The sequence below is a fragment of the Suncus etruscus genome, chromosome 6 (assembly GCF_024139225.1).
Source record: "Suncus etruscus isolate mSunEtr1 chromosome 6, mSunEtr1.pri.cur, whole genome shotgun sequence".
Lineage (NCBI taxonomy): Eukaryota > Metazoa > Chordata > Mammalia > Eulipotyphla > Soricidae > Suncus > Suncus etruscus.
Window position 1 is genome coordinate 49375677 of NC_064853.1, and position 17802 is coordinate 49393478.

General features: G+C 41.7%; 1 protein-coding gene across 1 annotated transcript in view; it reads right to left on the reverse strand.

Annotated features, from left to right (window-relative positions):
• Nucleotides 1-17802, reverse strand: part of STX12 (syntaxin 12) — a 50431-nt gene that overhangs the window by 27647 nt on the left and 4982 nt on the right. Inside the window, exons 2-3 of the mRNA XM_049774994.1 lie at nucleotides 3196-3265; nucleotides 2027-2126 (exon numbers count right to left, since the gene is read on the reverse strand). Coding sequence (XP_049630951.1) covers nucleotides 2027-2126; nucleotides 3196-3265 — 170 coding nt within the window. The remainder of the gene's footprint in view (nucleotides 1-2026; nucleotides 2127-3195; nucleotides 3266-17802) is intronic.

Here is a 17802-nt window from a genome sequence, read left to right on the forward strand (position 1 = left end):
CTAGCGCCACCTTCCCGGCCCCGCCAGGAGTGATTTCTGAGTGCATTGCCAGGAGTAACCCCTGAGCGTCACCAGATGTGGCCCAAAAACCAAAATGATGATAATAATAAAAATAAAATAAAAATTTAAAGGAAATGAATAAGAGGAGTTGGAGTGATAGCACAGTGGGTAGGACATTTTGTTTGCATGTGACCAACCCATGCTTGATCCTTGGCATTCCCTATGGTCCCCTGAGCCTTTCAGGAGTGATTTCTGAGTCCAGAGGCCCAGAAACAAAACAAAAACAAAAATTAAAAAAAAAAAAAAAGAAAGAAAAAATATTTTTAAAAAAGGGCATGGTGTATTAAGAAACAACACATGCCAGGAAAAAAAAATGTTTTAAAAGCTTTAAAGGGTCACTACATAAAATGACGTAAGGGCCCGAAGAGATAACACAGTGGCGTTTGCCTTGCAAGCAGACAATCCAGGACCAAAGGTGGTTGGTTCGAATCCCGGTGTCCTATATGGTAACCCATGCCTGCCAGGAGCTATTTCTGAGCAGACAGCCAGGAGTAACCCCTGAGTACCGCCGGGTGTGACCCAAAAACCAAATAAATAAATAAATAAATAAATAAATAAATAAATAAATAAATAAATAAATAAATAAAAAATGACTTAAGAGCAATCTTTTTTCTGTTTCTGGACCACACCTGGTGGAGCTCAGAGATTACTATGGCTCAATGCTCAGAATCACTCCTGGCAGGCTCAGGGGACTGTATGGGGTACAGGGGAGTGATCCAGGTTGGCCACATACAAGGCAAGAACCCTACCCACTGTGCTATCGCTCCGTCCCCAACAAAAGAAATCTTTTTGTCTATTTTTGGGTCACATTCAGCAATGCTCAGGGGTTTCTACTGGACTTGCAGTCACGAATTATTCTTAGTGGAGCTTGGGGACTTTATGGGATATAGAATCAAATCCAGGTTGGTTATGTACAAGTGTCCTAGCAGCTATATTACAAGATAAATACTTTGTTTTGTTGTTGTTTTTTTGGCCACACTCAGGGGTTACTCCTGGCTATACGCTCAGAAATCGCTTCTAGCTTAGAGGACAACACGGGTGCCGAGGGATCGAACTGCGGTCCATCCTAGTCTAGCTCTGGCAAGGCAGATGCCTTACTGGTTCCATGCCACTGCTCCAGGCCGAGATAAATAATTTTCTTGAGCATTTCCTTAAACTGATTTATGAAAGTGATTGTAAAATATAAATGATGTAAAAGGAAAATATTTATATTAAGTAATAAATATACAACAAATGAGGACCAAGCATAAAAACAAAGCTTCTGGACAAACTCTAGAGATGTAACATTAAAATTCTTCTTCAGTAGAGACCATCTTATTAACATATTAATAATGTTATTACTGGGGCTGGAGAGATAGCACAGCGGCTGACCCAGGACCAACTATGGTTCGAATTCCAGCATCCCATATGGTCCCCATGCCTGCCAGGAGCAATTTCTGAGTGCAGAGCCAGGAGTAATCCCTGAGCGCCACCAGGTGTGGCCCAAAAAAACAAAACAAAAAATAATGTTATTACTACAACAGTTGCAGCCACCACATATTGATTAACTACCAAATACAAGGTACTTTGCTTGATATAATACATACATTTTGTTTATTTTCATAACAAACACTTATCTCCACTTTCGATAGAGAATGTAGTTCAAAGAAGGTCTATACAGGGGTCTCAAACTCGAGGCCTGCGGGCCACAAATGGCTCTCCATACAACATTTTGTGGCCCTGCCCTAGAGGAATCTTTTTGTTTTGTTTTGTTTTGTTTTGTTTTAGTTGTTTGGGTCACACACACCCCAATGTTCAAGGCTTACTACTGACTTTGCACTCAAGGATCACCCCGACTTTGCCTCCTGCGGCCCCCAGGTAAATTGAGTTTGAGACCCTGATCTAGAACCAAAGTTCTTTTTTTTTAAACACTGTTTCCATTAAAGCAAGTCCTTTTCTACTAAAAACAAACTCATAAAATACGAACCTGTTCTGAAGTAGATAAGGGAAGGGGCAAAGACCCCAGTTCCTTTAATAATTCATTTGTATCTTTGGCAAGCTGATTTGTAGAATGCTGTAACTGTTGCCTAAAAGAGAAAAGTTATGTTTCAGATTATTCTCACTATTTGAGAGTTACTATCACTGGGGCCTGAGGGTAAACAGAATATAGGGCATTGCCTTGCATAGGTTCAATGCCTGGTACCCACTATGGTCCCCTGAGCCAGCCAGGAACAACTTCTAAGTGCAGAGCCAGAGTAACCCTTGAGCCTGGTAATGTGATGAATCAATCAAGAGCCTGAATATCCCAGAGAGAAAATATATTTAGGGCTTTTTCCCATCTCCCTGAAAAATGTTCAAAGTAGTAAGCCATTCTCTTACTTTACAATGCTAGGACAGAAAACAAAAAACATTATAGAAGGTGGATAATTTTAAAATTTAAATAGAGGGCCCAGAGAGATAGCATAGCGGCGTTTGCCTTGCAAGCAGCCGATCCAGGACCAAAGGTGGTTGGTTCGAATCCCGGTGTCCCATAAGGTCCCCCGTGCCTGCCAGGAGCTATTTCTGAGCAGACAGCCAGAGTAACCCCTGAGCACCGCCGGGTGTGGCCCAAAACCAAAAAAAAAAAAAAAAAATAGAACTAAAATATGCAGACATGAATTCAAAAAGTATGTAATTAAAGTATGTAGCAGAAGTTCCTTCTATCAGCCCACTTGCTCTCCCTCAAGCTCCATTAGGACATTCCACACAAAATTTTCTAGTACATGTAATATAGTTATAAATCTAACTAGAGTAGTTGAGTTCTGAGGTTACCAGAGTCCTCTGCAAACAGGAGGTTCATTTAGGCAAAAGAAAGAATACACTTTAAAAGTGGTTGTTTCCCCCTCACTATTTCCATATATTATTCTTCTTAACTGCTCCAGGTAAGAAGCAGCAGGCTTCAGGACTTGGACAGGTAGCATCAATCACAATTTATTCATCTGTTTTGTGGCCCTTCTTCCATATCCAGCTATTTCCTCATGATTCACTACCCTCCCATTCTGTCTTCACAGGTCTGAAACAAAATCTGCCATACAGCCAGGATTTTAATGTGCATCCTCAAAGAGTCCTCACAAAACCCAACCTTGTTTAGATTCTCACAGATTCTCCCATACTCACAGATTTTCCTGTAGCTTGCTTGAGTCCTGTTTAGTTCCTAGTTGGCTCATCAAATTCTTTATCTGAGCAGCTAGAGGGAGAGAAAAACAAATAATTCTTTGAAAACACAGAAGAAACAAATACATTAATCATGAGCACCCCACTCCTCAAATCTCTGGTCTCTTGTCATTCTCTAAGTATGTGTGGGGCCGGAGCAATAGCACAGAGGTAGAGCATTTGCCTTGCACTCAGGCGACCCAAGACAGATCCAGATTATTCCCAGGCAGGAGCCTGCCAGGAGCAATTTCTGACACAAAGCCAGAAATAACTCCTGAGTGCTACCGGATGTGGCTCAAAAAAAAAAAAAAAAAAAAAAACACAAATAAATACATACATACAACTAACAGAAAGTGTGCTATCGGCCAACAAGGCAGAACAGTGGGTAAGGCTCTTGCCTTGCACATAGCAACATAGGTTCGATCCTTGGCATCCTATATGGTCCCCAGTGTGGCCATAAAAAAAAAAAAAAAAAAAAGAAAGAAAGAAAGAAAAAAAAAGGGCCAGAGAGATAGCATGGAGGTAGGGCATTTGCTTTGCATGCAGAAGGACGGTGGTTCAAATCCCGGCATCCCATATGGTCCCCTGAGTCTGCCAGGAGCAATTTCTGAGCATAGAGCCAGGTGTAACCCCTGAGTACTGCTGGGTGTGACCCAAAAAAAAAAAAAAAAAGAACAAGAAAGTGTGCTATTACAAATCTTGGCATATACATTCCATTCTGAAATTAATTACAAAGTACCTTCCTCTTATAGAATATGTCACTAAGCAGAGAGCAGTGGTTTTATTCATTACTCCCCCAAAATTCCCAAATATTTCTAGATTTCTCATAGTATTGCTTAACCTTTTCATAACCTTTGGAAGGGTCTTAATCTCAAATTCATAAAATAACATATGCAATAATATTTCTAAAGCAAACGTTTTTTTTAGAAAGAATCTGTATGTCTACAATAACAAGTTATAACTGATTAAACAGCTCTAAGTGCCAGGTACACTATTTTCAGTTTTGTGTACATTTTATTTGGGGGTGGTGGGGCAGGGTACACCCAGCAGTGCTTAGGGCTTACCCCTGGCTCTGCACTATGGAATCAGTCCTTGGCATTGCATATGGGAAACTAAGGATCAAACGCAGGTAAGCTGAGTGCAAGGCAAGCACCCTCCTTACTATACTACCACTCTGGCTCAGTAACTTCATTTTCAAGTGAGAAAATACTTTTACTAAAATACTTATATAAGGCTACACAATAAATAGGGGAAAGTCTTCAATCCCAGGTACAACAGACTCAAGTACCAGTGTTTGTATTTTTTTTTTCAAGTATATTCAGGTAACTTGCACGACTTTCCTATATATTTCTAAGATGTCTAAACACTGCTTTAATCCCTAGTCATGAACTAGGAAAGTCAAAAGCTCAGAGGAGTTGATTTTCTATCAGTAAGAAACTTCCCACTAAATTCTTCCTGCCTGGGAATCTTGAGAGTACCACTAGTTTGTGAATAGGAAGAGTCCTTGGTTTCCTTTGGTTTCTAGTTCCCTTTTCTGGTTTGCAGTAGCATAAGAGACACAATCATTCACCTATCATTGATCTGTAGATTGGAATTATGTTCTATGATTTAAAGAAATATGCTTGCTTGCTTTTTAAGAGCATTTACTGTCTTCGACAAGTAGCTGGAGTAAAGGTTGGAATGAGGAAACAGCAGGTTAAAAAAAAAAGAAAAGAAAAGAAAAGGGCCCGGAGAGATAGCACAGTGGCGTTTGCCTTGCAAGCAGCCAATCCAGGACCAAAGGTAGTTGGTTCGAATCCCAGTGTCCCATATGGTCCCCGGTGCCTGCCAGGAGCTAAGCTATTTCTGAGCAGACAGCCAGGAGTAACCCCTGAGCAACGCTGGGTGTGGCCAAAAAACCAAAAAAAAAAAAAAAAAAAAAAAAAAAAAACCAGCAGGTAGGGCTCTTGCTTTTTCTAGAGGTTTCATTTTATAGTTGATTAAATTCTTGGACATTGGGGATTCCTCATCACTGGAAATTCTGAGATGGTTAGAGGTTGAGACAGAAAGTTCCAACTCTGAGAGAGCACAGTGGTAGGGCATTTGCCTTGCACATGGCCAAACCAGGACATAGGGTGGTTTGATTCCAGGCATCCTATATGGTCCAAGCCTGCCAGGAGCGATTTCTGAGTGCAGAGCCAGGAGTAACCCCTTAGTGCTGCCAGGTGTGACCAAAAACCAATACAAAACAAACAAACAAAAAATCCAACTCGGTAATCACTAGGTAAAGCCTCCTGATAACCAGCCTCCATCCTTAGCTGGGACTCTAGTTACTTTCTATTCTTAGGTAATCCAGGGATTTGAGATCGGGAATTGTGAATGAAGGTCAGAAATATATGTGAGAAAAAAAATATATATATATATACACATATATTTTGGGGGGGGTGGAAGGGGGCCACACCTGGCAGTGCTCAGTTTGCTTCTGGCTCTGCACTCAGAAATCTCTCCTGGACCATACGGGATGGCAGGGATTGAAACTGGGTCAGTCACATGCAAGGCAAATGTCCTACTTGCTTTGCTATCACTCCGGCCCCAAGAAATTTATTTTAATTTAACTAAAAATGTATTTCAGTTATCTGAATGATCAACTACATTTTCTTTCTAAATCACAATATTTCAACTTCTTCTGAGTAGTCACCTGCAATGAGGAGGCTTGTTTTTTGCTTGTTTTGGTGTTTGGACCATGTTTCAGTTGCTTAAAGGCTGCTGCTCCTGGCTCAGTGCTCAGGAGTTCCTTTTGGCAGTGTTTAGGGAAATTTATAGTGCCAGGGATCAAACTTAGGCCTCCTATATACAAAGCATACACTTTAGTCCATACTTTAGCCATGTATTTTTTTACTGATCAATTTGGGATTATGATCAAGATTTGACTCTGACGCCAAAATTTTAAGGTGCACTATAAAAGACAATCTGTTTTTAAAATTCAAAAACCTGAATTTGGGGCCAGAGAGGGTAGCACTAGAGGTAAGGCATCTGCCTTGCAAGTGTTAGCCTAGGACGGACCACAGTTCAATACCCCAGTGTCCTATATGGTCCCCCACAACATAGCGAGGAGTAACCCCTGATCGTCAAATGGGTGTGCCCCCCCAAAGAAAACAAAAAAAAAAAAATCAAAAACCTGAATTTAACCTTGAATTAAAATTCAAGCATTATTTGCATGTATATAATCTAATGTACATAAATGCTATATGTTTTTCTCATCTTCCACTAAGTCAGTTGGCAGTGTGATATTCCATAAGTGAATTATTTTTTTGTTTTGTTTTTGGGTCACACCTGGCAGTGTTCAGGGGTTACTCCTGGCTCTATGCTCAGAAATCGCTCCTGGCAGGCTCGGGGGACCATATGGGATGCTGGGATTCGAACCACTGTCCTTCTGCATGTAAGGCAAACACCCTACATCCATGCTATCTCTCCGGCCCATCCATAAGTGAAATTTTGGCATTAATCTTGAAAGGACAGAAAAGACCCTCAAGGAAAATTTTCCCTTTTGGGGGAGCACACCCAAAAGTGCTCAGAGCTTACTCTTAAATCTATGCTCAGGGATCACTTCCAACAGTGCTCTAAGAATTATATGCCATGTCATGGATCAAACCCAAGTTGTCTCCATACAAAGCAAGAGCCTTACCTGTTGTACTCTGATTCCAGAAAATAGATCTCTCTTTGATTTTTTTTTTTTTTTTTTTTTGGTTTTTGGGCCACACCCAGTGAACTCAGGGGTTACTCCTGGCTTGGTGCTCAGAACTCACTCATGGTTCGGGGAACCATATGGGATGCCAGGGGATCGAACCGCAGTCCATCCTAGGTTAGCGTGTGCAAGGCAAACGGCAAATGCCCTACTGCTTGCGCCACCGTTCCAGCCCTGTATGATCTCTTGAAGTTTTTGTGAAACTTGAAGATAATTATCTTTCTTCTGGACAAGAGTAATCTTTTATTGTGTTCTCTCCAACTACTTTTTGTTTGGAGCCACACCTGCAGTGCTCAGGGGTTATTCCTGGTTTTGCACTCAGGGACCACTCTGGGTAGGATCAAGAACATATGAGATGCCGGGGATTAAATCTGGGTCAGACAGTAAAAGTAGGAGCCTGACCTGCTGTTTTCTCATTCCGACCTTTACTCCAACTACTTGTCAAAGACAGTAAATGCTCTTAAAAAGCAAGCAAGCATATTTCTTTAAATCATAGAACATAATTCCAATCTACAGATCAATGACAGGTGAATGATTGTGTCTCTTATGCAACTGCAAACCAGAAAAGGGAACTAGAAACCAAAGGAAACCAAGGACTCTTCCTATTCACAAACTAGTGGTACTCTCAAGATTCCCAGGCAGGAAGAATTTAGTGGGAAGTTTCTTACTGATAGAAAATCAACTCCTCTGGGCTTCTGACTTTCTTAGTTCATGACTAAGGATTAAAGCAGTGTTTAGACATCTTAGAAATATATAGGAAAGTCATGCAAGTTACCTGAACTATGACTAATATACTTGAAAAAACATCCAAAGGACAGGGTTCAGGGAGCTTCTATGCTGATGTACACCTCAGATGATAAACATGACCTGACTGGAAGGCTTCAGGCCTTGTCCTATGCAGCAATCCTCTCTGGCTGTTCCTGAGTAGCTTCCTTCATTTAGAAAAAAAAAAAAAATAGTAGTGTACTAATAAAATGGATTTCCTGCTGTTATAACCAATTAATAGAACCCAAGGAGAGGTCAGAAACCTTTGACTTGTGGGCACTTGTTCAGAAAACAATCAGGGCTTTAAAAGGCAACAACAATGGAACCAAGAGACTCAAAGTTTAATCATTGAAACTTAAAATGGGCCTGTTATACTGGCAGGCTGGGAGACCAAGAATGGCATGGGATGCACTTGGAGAACATTGGTGGAAGGAGGTGGACACTGGTGGTGGGATTGGCCCTGATTCACTGTGTCTGAAACCCAACAATGAAGGACTTTGTAAATCACAATGGTTTCAATAAAATAAAATAAAAACAATCAGGGTTTTCAAACAGTATTGAAGTAGGCATGGGGAGCAGTTTGTTTTTTCTTTTAAATCGTAGTAATATCTTATTTTTAGATCTTATTTTCTTTTGGTTTGGGCCACACCCGGCAGCGCTCAGGAATAACTCCTGATTGCACTCAGAAATCACTCCTGGCAGGCTCAGGGTACCATATGGGATGACAGAGATTGAACCTGTGTCCATCCCAGATCCTCTGTATGCAAACGCCCTACTGCTGTACTATTGCTCTGGCCCCTTATTTTATTTTTAATAAAATAACTTCTATAATTGAATCACCATGAGATACACAGTTACAAAGTTTTCATGATTGAGTTTCAGTCATACAATGTCCAACACCCTTCACCAATGCCCTTTCCCCACTATCAGTGTTCCTGGTTTCCCTCCTGTCCTTCCTCTGCTCACCTCTGTAGCAGACATTTTTTCTTCTCTTTTGTTTTTGAGCCACACCCATCGGTACTCAGGGTTAGGTTACTCCAAGCTCTGCACTCAGAAATCACTCCTAGCATGCAAAGGGGACCATATGGGATGCCAGGGATCAAACCCAGGTTGCAATTGGCATCTTAAGAGAAGCAAAAAAGGGATTGTCTTAGCACAAATTCAACCCTTAACCTCTGGGATCAGATATATTTTGGGGAGTTCAGATTGAGGTAAATTGCAGAAAATTCAGCTGCTACCTAGAAAACATAAAAAAAAAAATTCTATCCAGAAAAAACTCACATATCTGACACAGAATTGTATAATTAGGAGCTGAAGTGATAGTAAAATGGATAAGGTGCTTGCTTGCCTTGCATTTGGCCAACCCGAATTCAGTCCTTAGCATCCCAGATGGTCTCCCCTCAATCCCCGCTCCAAGCACTGCCAGGAGTAATTCCTGAGGTGCTGAGTGCAGAGTCAGGAGTAATTTCTGAGCAATGCCAGGTGTGGACCCCCCACAAATTGCATGATTAGTTTCGATACTGATGTCAACCAATTATCTGTACTAATATTAGAGAGTACTTTTTCCTTTATACTTGACAAGCATTATTTTACTTGATCCCATCAGCCCTTTACTTATTTGGAAACAATACCCTACAGTACTCAAGGCAATTCCTGGGTCTGTGCTTAGGAGTAACCCCTGGTGCAACTGGGGACCATATGTGTACAGGGATCAAATCAGGGCCTGCCGTAACAAAACAACAACCTGACCAGCCCCTAACCTCCCAATATTACAGATGGGTACATTGAGGCTCATCACTATGTCATGGGAAACAACTGCTCTAAAAAAAATAAATAAATAAATCCATACATTTTGGGACTAGTGACTTAGTACAGCAGGTAGGGTAGTTTGCCCTGCATATGGCAGACTTAAATTTGATCCCCAGCACCGCATATGGTTGAGCAAAGAGCTAAGAGTAAACCTTGAGTACCAATTGGGTTTGTCACAGAAATAAAACAAAACAAATATTTTTTTTCAAAACAATTTTTTTGTTTGTTTTTATTTTTTGGGCCACACCCAGTGACACTCAGGGGTTACTCCTGGCTATGCGCTCAGAAGTCGCTCCTGGCTTGGGGGACCATATGCCGGGGGTTCGATGCCGGGGGATCAAACCGCAGTCCATCCTAGGCTAGCGCTGGCAAGGCAGACACCTTACCTCTAACGCCACCATGCCCACCCCAAAACAAATTTTTTTTAATGAAATGAGAAACTGACTGGTTATGAGCAATGTCACTGCTAATTCCAATAGTTCTATTCTTTGCACTTATCAAGTTATCTCAAGGCAGAAACTTAAAGGAAGTCCCAGTTCCCAGAGTTCCTCCACTTAGCCACACCTTGCTAATCAGCTGCCGCCCAGACTAAATAGCTCTCTGCTCCAGATAGGCCAAAGTCCTTGATCCAACCTGCTCTATTCCACAACTCTCTCCCACTTTGTTTTTTGGTTTTTGTTTTGGTGGCACTCAGTGATTATTTCTTTGAGTTTTGGTTTTTTTTTTTGGGGGGGGGGGCATACCCAAGGACGCTCAGAGATTACTCCTGGCTCTGCACTCTGAAAACACTAGCAGCAGGCTCGGGGGATCATATAGGATGCCACGGATAAAACCCAGGTAGACTGTGTACAAGGCAAATGCCCTACCTGCTGTGCTATCACTCCAGCCCCCTCAGGGGTTACTTCTGGCTCAGCACTCAGAAATCACTTCTGGCAGGCTTGGGGGACCTTTTGGGATGCCAGAGATAGAATCTGGGTTGGCTGCATGCAAGGCAAGTGCTGTACCCACTATGCTAATCACTCAGGCCCTCCCTCTCACTTTCAGGAAAGTCTATCCACTGGAATACAGCAGAATGCCAGGTACTCAAGGGATATATGTGTTGATTTCCCTTTTATAGCATGACATTTTCTGGGGCTTTTTTTGTTTTTTTGTTTTGTTTTGTTTTGTTTTTATTTTTAGGTCGCACCTGGCAGTTCTCAGGGTTATTCCTGGCTCTACACTCAGAAATCACTCCTGACAGGCTCAGGGGACCATATGAGATGCTGGGATTCGAACCACCATCCTTCTGCATGCAAGGCAAACAACCTACCCCCATGCTATCTCTCCGGCCCCCTAGCATGACATTTTCTATAAGGCAGGAATAATAATTTTTGTGTGTGTGGTTTTTGGGTCACACCCGGCAGTGCTCAGGGGTTTTTCCTGGTTCCGTGCTCAGAAATCGCTCCTGGCAGGCACAGGGGACCATATGGGATGCCGGGTTTTGAACCGATGACCTTCTGCATGAAAGGTAAATGCCTTATCTCCATGCTATCTCTCCAGCCCCGAATAATAATTTCTTTAAACGAGAAATAATGAGACCAAAATTTTAAGTCAGATTTGGCCACTAATTAGATAAAGGGTACTTGGCAAGTTCATTTTGCTACTTGTTTCTTTGCTGTTTATGACATAATTATTAACACACACACATATATATATTGAGTACTTACTGTTTTCATAAAACTATTTGTAGATGGCTTTTTTCTCATTAAATCTAGCTATCTGAAGATTAATTATGATGTAAATTATATGATGACAAATAAAGGTCAATCTCAAAAAAGGTCAAGGTAAAATACTTCATCTTATTCCTATGGAAAGGAACTGACAACTCTAGAGATGTCAAAGGCTAGGTTATTAATACATTACAATACAGTCAATATTATTTACAATGAAGATTTTTATAGAATATGAAATATGAAACCAATCAAGGTCAACTGGTTTTTTATTGTTTTATTTTTTATAATTTTTATTTTGACAAGGTCAAAAATTTGTGTGGAATGGTAATGAAGATCAATGCAAGGAAGAAGGTCTTTAAAGGGTAACTTTCTAGCTTAGAACTAGAATCTATCCAAGCCACCATCAACTTCTCCTAAACTTTTTGGAGGGTGCCTCACCTGGCAGTATTCAGGACTTACTTCTGGTTCTATGCTCAAAAAATAAAATCACTGGGCCAGAGAGATAGCACAGCGGTAGCGTGTTTGCCTTGCAAGCGCTGACCCAGGACCAATGGTGGTTCGAATCCCGGCATACCATATGGTCCCCGTGCCTGCCAGGAGTGATTTCTGAGCAGAGAGCCAGGAGTAACCAATGAGCATTGCCAGGTGTGGCCCCAAAAAAAAACAAATAAATAAATAAAATCACTGCTGGAATGTTCAATGGACCAGGGGTCTAAATTGGGTTGGTTGTATGAAACTTAAGTAGCCCAGCTATTGTACTATCTCTCCAGAGCCTAAATTCTTGAATAATAATAGTTTCCTAGGCCTAAGATGCTGCTAGTGGTATAGTACATGTCTCAATTAACAATCTTTATTTAACATTTAAGAATCTTCTATTAAAAGGGGGCCATAGAGAAGTACAATATAGAGTCCTTGCCCTGTATGTAGTCGACCTTGGTCAGATCCCCAGCATCCTCAACCCCTTCAGGAGTGATCCCTAAATGCAGACAGAAATATCCCAATTTATGGGGCCAGCGAGGTGTCTGCCTTGCAAGCGTTTGATTCCCCGGCGTCCTATATGGTCCCCCCAAGCCTGGGGCAATTTCTGAGCGCTTAGCCAGGAGTAACCCCTGAGCATCAAATGGGTGTGGCCGGAAAAACCAAAAAAAGAAATATCCCAATTTAACAGAATGGACATAACAAGAGTTTACTAAAGCTTCTACTATGGCGTTTTTGTTTGTTTGTTTTTGTGGTTTTTGGGTCACACCCGGCAGTGCTCAGGGGAAACTCCTGGCTCCATGCTCAGAAATTGCTCCTGGCAGGCACGGGGGACCATATGGGACCATATGGGATTCGAACCGATGACCTTCTGCATGAAAGGCAAACGCCTTACCTACATGCTATCTCTCCGGCCCCCTGCTATGGTATTAATGACTTCATTGGTGATATAATAATTTTCACAAATGAGGGGCCAGAGAGATAGCATGGAGGTAGGGCATTTGCCTTGCATGCAGAAGGATGGTGGCTCGAATCCCGGCATCCCATAGCCCCTCGAGCCTGCCAGGAGCGATTTCTGAGCATAAAGCTAGGAGTAACCCCTGAGTGCCACCAAAAATACCCAAATAATAATAATAATAATAATAATAATAATAATAATAATAATAATAATAAATTTTCACAAATGAGCTTACTACTGTACCTTTTCTTTTTCCTTTCTTATTTTCCTTTCTTTTCTTTTTTTGTTTTTTTTTTTTTTTGTTTTTGGGCCACACCCAACAGTGCTCAGGGGTTACTCCTGGCTGTCTGCTCAGAAATAGCTCCTGGCAGGCACGGGGGACCATATGGGACACCGGGATCCGAACCAACCACCTTTGGTCCTGGATCGCCTGCTTGCAAGGCAAACGCCGCTGTGCTATCTCTCCGTCCCCTCCTTTCTTATTTTCTACTCTTCCATTTTATCTTTTATTTCCTTTTTTCTTTTTTTCCCCCAACAAATTTGTTTTCACTTATCTGGAAACAAATGTATTATGAAGGCACATAAGAGTGAGAGCAAAGTGGGTAAGGGCATTTGTCTTGCACGCAGACAACCTGGGTTTGATCCCAGGCATCCCATCAGGTTCTTAAGCAGATTGCAGAGAGCAATTTCTGAGTGCAGAGCCAGGAGTAACCTCTGAGCACCACCAGGTGTGACCCAAAAATTAAGAAAAAATTACCCCACCCAAATGTATTATGATCAAATATGTCAACTATGTGATACATTTTAAGTACATTAAAAAATGCATGTGTGTGTATTCAACACAGAAATTATTTATGCCAAATGAAAAAAATAATACTTATGTGGCGATTATAACAATTAAGTCAGTTCAGTGTCTTGGGCTTACTCTTTTTATATAGATTTAATGAAAACAGTATACTCATTAAAATTTAATAAATAAAATTTATTAATTTAATAATTATATGTAAGTCATAATAAGGTCATAATTCACAATAATATTAACAATATTTTACTGTTACAATAGTAAAACAGACAGTAAATTGACAGTGTGTACTAAAAGTAAGAGGCACAATCTACCCTTTACTCGTATCAATCACAGAACATAGTAATGGTTAAGAACACTAACTCTGAATGAAGACTGCCTATCCATTTGTGGTTCTACGTTCTAGATACACCATCTTGAACCAATGGCTCCACTTTTGTAAATTTCCTTACCTAAAAACACAGAATAATAAGAGAACCCTCATACTGGTTGTGAAGATGAAATGATGTAATATAAAGCTAAATTTAGAACAGTGCCTGGCTCTAAAGAGCAATTATGGATAGCTATTATCAAACTCCAAAACCAAAAAATGTAATCTCAGTAATGATAAAATCAATTAAGTACATACTGAATGCCAAGTGCATATCCACTGCTGTGTCAGGCACTGTAACTAAAGAATAATGTAAAATGCATGGCATCTCTATTCTTACAAAAATAACAGAACAGTTGGGAATAAAAGGTCAAATAATAGGGGACTGGAGAGATAGCACAGCAGTAGGGCATTTGCCTTAGATGCAGAAGGATGGTAGTTCGAATCCCAGCATCCCATATGGTCCCCCGAGCCTGCCAGGAGCGATTTCTGAGCATAGAGCCAGGAGTAACCCGAGTGCTGCCGGGTATGACCCAAAACCCAAAATCCCCCCCAAAAGTCAAATAATAATCAACTAATACAAATAAATAACAAGGAGGCTGGAGTAATAGCACAGCAGTAGGGTGTTTGCCTTGCACATGGCCAACCCTGGACAGACCCCAGTTTGATTCCCTGCATCCTAGGTGGTTCCCCAAGTCTGTCAGGAGTGACTTCTGAGTGCAGAGCCAGGAGTAACCCCTGAGCATTGCCAGCTATGGCTCCAAAAAAAAAAGGGATAGTACAATAGGTAAGGTGCTTGCCTTGCACACAACGAACCCAGGTTCAATCTCTGGCACCCCATATGGTCTTCCTAAGCATAGAACCAGAGTAATGAGTAGCAACAGGTATAGCCCCCCCCAAAAAAATTCTGATATAGCAGAAATAGCGGGTCATCAGGCTCTGAATAGGAAAGCATCAAAATAAAAGCATTATTTTAAATATACTGCTGATAGTACTATGAGGATGAACTGGAATGAGGGTGTGACATCAGAGATACTGAGAGTATGTTGCTAGAATAGCGATGTTGAGGTAGAGAAGACTTAATAGGGTGGCAATGAAATTCTAAGTAAGAGGCAAATATAGGGAAGTGTGTGGTGTGGCGGGAAAAAAAAAGAGGCAAATATAACTTACACAGAATACAAAGGACTTCAGGGTAATCAGTTTTAAAGGTTCTATTTTTTCTTTTTGATTTTGGGCCACACCCGGTGATGCTTAGGGGTTACTCTTGGCTATGCGCTCAGAAATCGCTCCTGGCTTGGGAGACCATCATGGGACACCGGGAGATTGAACCAAGGTTCATTCTGTCAGACTCGTGCAAGGCAAATGCCTTACCACTGCATCACCACACTGGCCTCAGTTTTAAAGGTTCTTTTCTCAGTAAAAAAAAAAAAATTCTACCAATAAATGTGGGGGGGCCCTCTGGAGAAAAGTGTAAAGAAGCTTAATTTCTTTTATTTTATATAAAATCTTTATTTAAGTACCATGATCACAAGCATGATTGTAGTTGTTTCAGTCATAAAAAGTTTAATATTTTAGGGGCCGGAGAGATAGCATGGAGGTAAGGCGTTTGCCTTTCATGCAGGAGGTCATCGGTTCAAATCCCGGCACCCCATATGGTCCCCTGTGCCTGCCAGGAGCAATTTCTGAGCCTGGAGCCAGAAATAACCCCTGAGCACTGCCAGGTGTGACCCAAAAACCACAAAAAAAAAAAAAAGTTTAATATTTTGCTTGCCTTACATATGGCAGACCCGGACTCTGCATGGCGCCCTGATCACCACCAGCAGTGACCCCTGAGCACACTAAATGTAGCTCAAAAAAAAAAAAAAAAAAGAAGTAAAAGTTAAAAAAAAATAGGGCCCGAAGAGATAGCACAGCGGTGTTTGCCTTGCAAGCAGCCAATCCAGAACCAAAGGTGGTTGGTTCGAATCCCGGTGTCCCATATGGTCCCCCGTGCCTGCCAGGAGCTATTTCTGAGCAGACAGCCAGCCAGGAGTAACCCCTGAGCAACACCGGGTGTGGCCCAAAAAATATATAAATAAATAAAATTTAAAAAAAAATAAAAAATAAAAATAAAAAAAATAAAAAAAGTTAAAAAAATAAAATAAGTTGGGCTAGAGTGATAGCACAGCTGTAGGGTGTTTGCCTTGCACGCAGCTGACCCAGTACGGATCTGGGTTCGATCCCCAATGTCCCATATGATCCCCTGAGCTAGGAGCAATTTCTGAGCGCATAGCCAGGAGTAACCCCTGAGCATCACTGGGTGTGGCTCAAAAACCAAGTTAGTAATATTAAATAATGTTAAATAATATTAAAGAATAGAAATAGCGTTATTTAATAGTTTCAATTTTAACTTGACGTCTAGGTATTTTTGTGTGTTTGTGTGTGTTTGGGTCACATCTGATGGTGCTCAGAGGTTACTCCTGGCTCTGTGCTCAGAAATTGCTCCTGGCAGACATGGGGGACCATATGGGATGCCAGGATTTGAACCACTGTCCCTCCTGGATCGCTGCTTGCAAGGCAAGGTCCTACTGCTGTGTTATGTCTCTGATCCCTGAAGTCTAGGGTTTTTATTATATCTGCCTCAGCAACAGTTGCCTAGATCCTTTGTTCCATAATAGGCAGAAACAAGTATTTGTTCTGTGCCCCACACAAACTATGACAAGCCTTTGTACTGGGCATTCAACCTTAGCTGTTCCTGTAACAACCCACACAGCCTGCTGTATTTCAGTCTGATATGCTCATCAACTCTCCTATCTATAGCTGAACAACTGAAAAAGAAAAAAGAAAATAAAGAATAGTTATTCTGGGCTAGGGAGATAGCTTAAAGAGCTCCAGTTTATGCTTTGCATCCTGGAGTTCAAGGTTCTGGAACTGCAAGGTTCTTTCCCCACAGCACCTTCAGAAGTGACCCAAGTATTGAGCTGGAATTGCCCCTAGGCACTGCTGGTGGTGGTCAACAAAACAAAAAGAATATGTACTTCCTCAATCTTGCATTTGGTACAGGCTCATACAAGGCTATATGAATGTAGGTATATGCTCGCCATGTCTTTAAAAGATTTGAAGGGGGCCAGAGTGACAGCAAAGCAAGTAGGGTGTAAAAATAGAGAAGAAAAAAAAATAGCAGGCAGAGTGTTTGCCTTGTACATGGCTGATGGGGATTTGATCTGCAGCATCCCATATGGTCCTGAACCTGCCAGGGGTGATTTCTGAGCACAGAGCCAGGAGTAACACTAGTGCTGCCGCGCATGACCCAGAAACCAAAAAAGAAAATTTTTTTTTTTTTTTTTTTTTTTTGGTTTTTGGGCCACACCCATTTGACGCTCAGGGGTTACTCCTGGCTATGTGCTCAGAAATCGCCCCTGGCTTGGGGGGACCATATGGGACGCCGGGGGATCGAACCGCGGTCCGTTCCTTGGTAGCGCTTACAAGGCAGACACCTTATCTCTAGCGCCACCTTCCCGGCCCCAAAAAAGAAAAATTTAATTAAAAAAATATATTAAGGGGCCGGGCGGTGGCGCTGGAGGTAAGGTGCCTGCCTTGCCTGCGCTAGCCTAGGACGGACCGCGGTTCGATCCCCCAGCGTCCCATATGGTCCCCCAAGAAGCCAGGAGCAACTTCTGAGCACATAGCCAGGAGTAACCCCTGAGCGTCACAGGGTGTGGCCCAAAAAAAAAAAAAAAAAAAAAATATATATATATATATATATATATATATATATGGGCCCGGAGAGATAGCACAGCGGCGTTTGCCTTGCAAGCAGCCGATCCAGGACCAAAGGTGGTTGGTTCGAATCCCGGTGTCCCATATGGTCCCCTGTGCCTGCCAGGAGCTATTTCTGAGCAGACAGCCAGGAGAAACCCCTGAGCACCGCCGGGTGTGGCCCAAAAACCAAAATAAATAAATAAATAAATAAAA